Source organism: Polyergus mexicanus, unplaced genomic scaffold (assembly GCF_030449975.1).
Source record: "Polyergus mexicanus isolate NDT 795.1 unplaced genomic scaffold, iyPolMexi1.0 SCAF_1, whole genome shotgun sequence".
Taxonomy (NCBI): domain Eukaryota; kingdom Metazoa; phylum Arthropoda; class Insecta; order Hymenoptera; family Formicidae; genus Polyergus; species Polyergus mexicanus.
The window spans coordinates 6,864,638-6,873,137 of record NW_027223321.1 but is presented as its reverse complement, the minus strand read 5'-3'; the positions used below and the strand labels follow the sequence as shown (position 1 = coordinate 6,873,137).

Below are 8,500 nucleotides of genomic sequence, written 5' to 3'. Positions count from 1 at the left end.
AAGCAGTGGTATCAACGCAGAGTACTTGTCGAGAGAGTAGAATCTCTATCAAGTGGTATCAACGCAGAGTACTTATTCATGGAATGCGCGTGTTGAGAAAGAGAGAAAAACAATATAACGACAACCCTACATCCGTTATATGCCTTGCAATTATGTGAATTGTTTTGACTCTATACAACCGATAGTGAAATATTTTAAATAATTATGACAAAACGAAAGATGTCCATTGAAATAAATGTAATGTTGAATGCAGAACATATTTCGACCATTGACCGCAAAAAATATCTTGGTTCTTCGTCGCATATCCTGACCGATAGTCGCTTCCTTTTTTTATTTTTTGTGTATGTTATAATTGTGTATGTTATAATTGTGTATGTCAGTGGTGAGATTTAGTTGCATCTTTCGGCCGGATTTCTTGACTCACGCCTACGGTTCCCTCTCTTACTACTCGCTCCTTAGCAACGCAGCGCCAAAACTGCTCATTAAAATTTTCTATTTAATACTTTATTTCGTATTAATAATTGCGCGTCGCGGCGAATTCCGCGGCGAAATCGAGACGAAGATACGAGAATTCGAAAATTCAACGTCGCGATTGAAGAGAGACGCGGACGAGCTATCGGGAAGAGTGAGGAAACTGGCGAAGATTAGCGGGAGCGGCGAGCCGCTCGAGAGAGAGATCCCACCCAGCGTTATTCTCGAGAGAAAGAGGAGAGAATTATGAGCGTCGAAAAACGAAGACTAGTCGAGGAATTGCACGCGCCCGCGAGAAGAAACTTCCCGCGTCGCGGTGCGCGGGTACGACAACCTATGGCAGGCGGATGTGGTCGAGATGCGTCCTTACGCGAGACTCAACAAAGGCCGCGTTATCTAAAAAGACGAACATTTTGGGGGATCGTGTGCCAGCGATCTCGACGCGTGCCCCGATAGCGCGTTTAATTAATTATATGGGCACTGCCAAGCTTGCAAAACTTTAATCAAAAGACACACTCCGACACGACCAATCAAAGATCCTTAAAAATCAAATTGAGCCGCGATTTATCGTTAAGAATTAAACATAGACGTTAAGCGCGGGCAGTTATAGTGATTTTCCTACATTAAGTTGATCGTCTCGGAAAAAAATGTACAGGTATCCGTAAATTTATGGAAAGGAGGGGAGAGGCGGGGGGCGAGCAAATCTGTGCCTTGCATTTAATCAAGCGACCTACGCAGATTGCAAGTGCATAAATGAGAACTAAAAAAGAAAAAAAGAAAATACTAATTATGTAATAACGTAACGAGCGTGGGAAGGGGAAACGCGTCTCGTAGCACTAAAGATAACCTTATACCCTAGATATATCTAATCAAATGAACGAGCCGAAACTTCGTTAAAGATTTTGTACGTTGACTGCGCGAACGACCTGGAAGATAGCCTTCAAGGTCGCCGGTGAAGGATATATCGGAGAGAATACTTCTTTTCCCCTCGTATGCGACACGCGATGCTCGGATCTCGACGTCGTGCGACTACGACAAGCCGATGCCGACGTTATATCGCGTGATCTAGGCAATCATCGATGATCAATAGATCGTATCAATAATTTCCCGAACTACTCGATCCCGAAAAGTGATTTTAACATACGCATTAAACAATTAACTGTTAATACCAAAAAATTTTTTAAACATGATAATGTAATTGCCTCTAGCGCACACAAGGGGAACATTACAGTTGCTCTCGATAAAGATGAATACTTTAATAGGATCGAAGAATTGTTGAAGGCTAATAACACTTATACTATCATCAAAGAAGATTCTATAAAAAGACTTACGTAACTATGGGACTTGCTAACGAGATGGTGATACGAAACGATTGGGTATACATTTAATAAAATTATAACAATCAAACCAAACTAACAACTTGCGGTATTTGAGAAAACTTATATGAAAATGATTACGTGTTCAAAATATTTATTAAAATTTTTATTTTATACAAATACTATCGACTATTTAAGAAACTCTATTGATGCGGATATAGTTACGTCTCTAATAGATTACTTAGCGACAGTAATTTAAAAGTTAAATTTTTTTATTAACCTCGAGAACTAAGACGTGACTAAATAAATCTAACATGTGGTATATTTGATTTAAATAGTTAAATATTTCAATTGAAGAAATACAAAGAAATAGTAATTAGTTGGATGAATTTAGTCACTACATATTTAATTCAACAGCGAGACGACCCCGCACGATCCTGAACTCCTTAGTTCCTAGTGGCCAACGATCCCAGTAAATACCCCGTGCCTCCACCGAGGGGCACAACAAAACGTTCCATACAGCTTGGCTAGGCGTTTGATTACGAGGGCTGTGATAGGTGCGACGGAAGAGAAAGATGAAGCATCTTCTATAGTTATAATTATAGCTTACATTTATTTTCGGTATTCGTGTTTCACAAATTACGATTTACTAAAGAATATACATTCCATAATCTGAATGGATCTGCGTGTTATATGCGTTACCAACGGGTATTCCAAGGCCCTCGTTATCACTTGCGTATGCAGCGGTGCACGACATTGACATAAACATCTTCGTGGTTATTCGGGCTTTCATATTGCTCTTGTAATGTAGGAGAAGAATCAGGGACAACAAACGTCTAACACAGAAAATGAAAAAGCGCGATAAATGTAAAAAAATATTGATATTCCTATCATTCGCATTATGCAATATCTGACCGTCAATTTTATATCATTGATTATTTTAATGAAATGCGCGATGAAAAGAAACGAGATATAGGATATTATAAAGATCGATGTGTTTATTCTTCTTTAAATATATAAATTTTAATTATTATATTAAATTTCAACCGCATGTTTATTTTTATTTTTAATCGCGTAGCATTTTATGAAAATTATACGCATTCCCCCATCGGTGATTTCCTTTTGCAAGCGCAAATAATTTGTAATAAATGTCAGTTAATTGGTTCACATCTTTTTCAAATTGATATTAAGAGATACGATAGTGTCTCGCGCTAAGTCACGCGCAATAACAAGGTACTCCGCCTATTTATACGCGAGTCGGCCAATTGAGAGTATCTGAGATTTTTAAATTTGAATAACGGCTGAAGCGATCGAGTTCTTATTAGACTTAACTTATAATCTTATAACTTTAATTAATCTCTAATTAATCTTAATCTTATAATTTTCAAAGTATACGAAATATATATTATATAAGACACACAAAAAATATCTATACTTTTATCTATTATCTCTAATATCTATTACTTCTATTTACTTAAGAATACACGGCGAGATCATCTCTCAATACGATATTACTTGCAAATTTTTTTCACATTTATTACTTTTTACAGTACCAAAAAGAAGTTATGTAAGAGTTTATCGTTAAAAATAATATTCAAGTATAATTCTGTAACTAATTCTGTATTTTATTTGATTTTCTGTGATGAAAACAAATTGAGAACAAATTGTGATAATAAAATATGTACGGTTATACAATATATTAATGCCATTATGGGGGCATATACCTTTCTCGGGTTGGAAAAATCGATTTTTTTTTTGTTGCATATTTTGAATGTCTAATGTTTTAAGAATGAAACCCTAAAGCCGTTTCTCTCAACAGATGACGCTGTAATAGTAGAGGTTATAATAGTTTTTAGGCTATATTCAGTCGGTGTCAGCTGTGTTGTGCGTATTGCTAGGTTTTGTTTGAGTGTTATTTTGTTCTTCGCGATGCGCAAATCGAAAGGTTCCCGAAAAGCTCATTGTAGCAATGAGTATCGTAAAGATACGAAGCGTAAACGGAGTTTTCCAATCAATCGATGGGATATGGAAAAAGAAAAAGACACCACTTTAAATGCTGCGAAAAAATTGGAGAATCGTTCCGACGTGCCAGTGGCCGAAGATGAAAGTATCGGTTATCGAATTTTGAATTTTTACTCCGTTTTTACTGAAATTTCGCAGTTTGTAAAGTGTAAAGAATGTGGGGGCAACGTTAAATTCTATTCGGAAAGCAGTCGAGGTCTTGGCTTCAAGATAATGTTAACTTGTGAACTTTGCGAGCCGACACTTATTCCTTCTTGTCCGCAAATCGGTTCGGCATTTGAAATCAATCGTCGTTTTACTTTTGCTATGCGCTGCATAGGCCAAGGAGCAAACGGAGAGAAAAAATTTTGCGGATTGATGGATTTACCGCCTCCTGTCGCCGAAAAGTCGCATAATGAAATTCAGAAAAACATTCATGTAGCGTCTAAGGCCGTTGCTGAATTACTTATGAGAGACGCGGTAAAAGAAGAACAGCTGAGGAGGAGTTTGGAACAAGAAGTGGATATTGTTACGGAGCTGGCGGTTTCTGGGGACGGGACATGGCAAAAGCGCGGATTTACTTCTGCGTTCGGCGTTTGCTCTCTAATCGGTATTCATTCAAAAAAAGTTCTGGATGTTAACATCAAGTCCGCTTATTGTAAAGCATGCGAAGTTTGGGGCAAAAAACAAGATACTGAAGAGTACAATGAGTGGAAAATTGAACACGAACAAGTCTGCCACATGAATCATCACGGTTCATCTGGCAAAATGGAAGTGGACGCCATCAAAGAGATGTTTCAGAGATCCGAAAACCTGTATGGAGTTAAATATACGGACTACATTGGCGATGGCGATTCAAAAACCTATAAAGGTATCATTGATTCTAAACCGTATGGAGATAATGTGATTATAAATAAAAAGGAATGCATTGGACACGTGCAAAAACGAATGGGCGCGCGACTCCGAAAATGTAAAAAAGAAAATAAAGGTATTGGTGGCCAAAACAAGTTAACTGCGAAGATGATTGGCAAGCTCAGCGTATATTACGGTCTTGCAATTCGTCGAAATTATGATTCGGTGGAAAAAATGCGAGACGCCATCTGGGCTACATTCCATCATTACAGTTCGACAACAAAAGATCCGCAACACCAACTTTGTCCCGAAGGCTTCAAATCGTGGTGTGAGTGGCAACCGGCAAAAGCCAACGGCACTTTAAACAGGTATGAGCAAAGTTTCAAAACCTTATCTGAAGAGGTTTTGAATGCGATTCACCCTATCTATAAAGACCTGTCTAATGAAACGTTGCTAAAACGTTGTCTCGGCGGGTTTACCAAAAATACTAACGAAAGTTATAATAATTTAATTTGGAGAATAGCCCCAAAAATTACGAACAGCAGTGCTCGCATCGTTGAAACAGCAACATATATAGCAGTTTATCTATTCAATGAAGGAGCCACATCTTTATTAAAAATAATGAACACAATGGGGATAAAAACTGGGCGAAATGCAGCGCAATTCACAGCTTCAAGTGACACTCGCCGATTCAGCCAAGCAGACATTCGCGCGCAACACGCGACTCGGGAGGCCAGAATTCATCGCCGACTTGCCAAAAGTCAATTGGAGGACGAAAATTTTGCTAAGGAGGATTCACTTTATGGGCCTGGAATAGGTGATTTCATGTAAGTTGAAAAAAATCAGTTTTATTGTAGTGTAAACCTGTTGTAAAACTTTAAAAGCTTTTTTCTCGAAACCATGTTTTCAAAATCGGTACCGGCCGAAACTCGATAACGGCTCAACCGATTTAATAGCGGTTTAGATCTACCGCAAGTATATAAAATTTTGTAGTCCCTATCGGATGCTTTTTGCAATTTTTTAATTATTTCTGTTTTTTTTTCTTTAAACAAAATGAAAATTTTGGCCAAAAATCAATATCTTAAGTTTGAAAGTCCGCCATTCTGTTAAAAATCAAAATTTTAGAAATCCCATCCGATAGGGACTACAAAATATCATAAATTTTAAGACCCTTTTTGATTTCTTTGTTTCAGATAAACCAGCTCGGAGATTCCGCCGGTACCGCAAAACCGTACAAGACATGCAAGGCCTAGGGCGAGGGGCTGTAGGGAAAGTACTTTCCATACAAATAATAAACAAAAATCAAAAAATGCAATCTAAAATGTGTACTTTTATTTGTGAAAAAAACCGATCCTCGTAGCTTTTATATTTTCGCCGAAAAAAAATCATGAAATATGCTATTTTTTTTGTCCGAGAAAGGTATATGCCCCCTTATGTTACCTGTGCTGGTGAAAAGACCTGTGCCGAGCCAAGGATAAAACAAATTATACAAATAACTTTTTTCAAAGCGCTTGGTGCTGCTTAGTATCGTCTGAAATCATCAAAAACATGTCAAGAGACAAACATTAATTTATATTATATCACTCGATCTTTTAGATGTTATTATAAAGATCGATGTGTTTATTCTTCTTTAAATATATAAATTTTAATTATTATATTAAATTGCAACCGCACGTTTATTTTTATTTTTAATCTCGTAACATTATACGCTTTCTCCCATCGATGATTTCCTTTTGCAAGCGCCAATAATTTGTAAACACGCGTACATAACGTACACACACATACATACATAACGTACACACACATACATACATAACGTACATAACGTACACACACATACGTACATAACGTACACACACATACGTACATAACGTACACACACATACGTACATAACGTGCACACACGTACGTAACATATACACACGTATGTAACACACACACACACACACACATACACATTCGTATGTTACGTACACACATACGTACATAACGCACACACACGTACGTAAGTAACGCACACACACGTACGTAAGTAACGCACGTGGATCGCACGCTAGAAGCGGCGCGCGTCATTAAAGAATCGCGATAGCGGCGCGCGTCCCTATAGAACGAATCGCGTCAAGGTCGAATCGGGAGGAATATATTATTAGTTTTCACGATCTCTCGCGCATTCCTTCTGAATAATAAATATATTGTAGTTAGATCAAATTTTTTAGCGGAATATAAATATCGAATCTGATTTATTAATGTCATAATCACAAAGCATAATGCCAACCTTTTTTGTTGTAACATATTTCTTTTATAATTGTCACATTAATAAAACAAGCCTAATATTTCTGTTTATGTGTGTGTTTTATTGTTAATTAAATTACAATTATATTATATAAATATGAACGAAAAAATAACGATCTCTCGTCCCCCTCAACGCCGGGCGCCCGACGTCCACTCGCGGATCGCGCGCCAGAAGCGTCGCGCGCGTCCCTAAAGAATCACGACAGCGGATCGCGCGCTAGAAGCGGCGCGCGTCCCTAAAGAATCGCGATAACGGATCGCGCGCTAGAAGCGGCGCGCGTCCCCTAAAGAACGAGTCGCGTCAAGGTCGAATCGGGAGGAACCGCGACCCCCGAGCGCCATCTCTCGAGCGCTCTCGGCGACTCGTACCCCCCCCCCCCCGCTTCCCCCCTCGCCCTACGTACCCCCCCATTCACCCGCCCAGCCCGAACTCCCCCCCACGGGCGCCTACAAACTGCTCCGACACATATCTCTGTCTCTCCCTCTCCATCGGTACCCTCTCTCTCGCACCATGACAAAGTGGCTCAGAAGCATCCTTACTATCCTACTGAATTGTTACATTACGTGTCACTCCCATGTTGCATAGCAGTTATATTCTGGTGTTATATTGCATAAATAAGATGTAGTTATATAATCTCAATATAAATTAGGTATAACAACCGTTACATTACATGTTATTCCCATGTTATATAGCAGTTATATTCTGTGTTTGCTGGGTATGCTCGCACGCAAAGCGATTTTGCCCCTCAAAGCGTTTGCAGCGCTCATATGGGATTATTTGCTTGAGTGTGCAACTATGCCTTGAGAGACCAGTTTGTGTATATGCGTACATATACGTATAAGATAATAACGTAAGATTATAAGAATATATATCGCGCGGATAAGATAAAAAATATTAAGGTTATAAGAGTTATGACCGTATTATATTTAATTACTGAATATTTAATTATTCGGCGGGCGGTTCTTCAGTACCCTCGGCACATCATTGGCGCGTGTCTCGAGTACCATTTCCGCGATCCCGAGCATCCGATTTACCACCAAACCAACCGAGTTGGGCGCTAGGTACGGCAGGCGCCCACGCAAAACGAAAGAGCAACATCGAAAGAAAAATTACGGAGCCAATAGTTAACGCGTAGGATACTCAGTAGGATAGAGGGAGTGGTTCGGGGGGAGCGGGAGAGAGCTTGAGAATTCGGTTTTTAAGTTGGTTCTGGCAACATTATCAATCAATAGAGGATATATAAATTTTTTAATAAATTTTTTTTGTTTTTACAAAATACTCCATATTTAAAAAGTTATAGCAGTTTTAAAACGCAATCGGATGACTCATTGTTTGAATTGCCGCCGGAATTGCCCGAGATTACCCGAAGTTGAAGGTGACGTCACAATGTGATTGTCGAAAGCGCATAATACGCGTAATACGTGCTGTATGTTCGATTTTTGTTTAATTTGGGCTGTACATATATATCAAAAACATGAGCAAGTTGACTTGCTATCGATGATGTTTTGTACTCTTGTGCAAAAATACGACGAAAACTGCACCCAGTAAAGTATTTGTCAGTCTCACG

General features: G+C 38.8%; 1 protein-coding gene across 1 annotated transcript; it reads left to right on the top strand.

The window, feature by feature from the left end:
• The first annotated feature begins 4,546 nt into the window (after positions 1-4,546).
• Positions 4,547-5,471, top strand: LOC138938274 (uncharacterized). Its single transcript, XM_070305133.1, has one exon. It carries the CDS (start codon positions 4,557-4,559, stop codon positions 5,469-5,471), a length of 915 nt encoding a protein of 304 aa, XP_070161234.1. The 5' UTR covers positions 4,547-4,556.
• Positions 5,472-8,500: the final 3,029 nt, after the last annotated feature.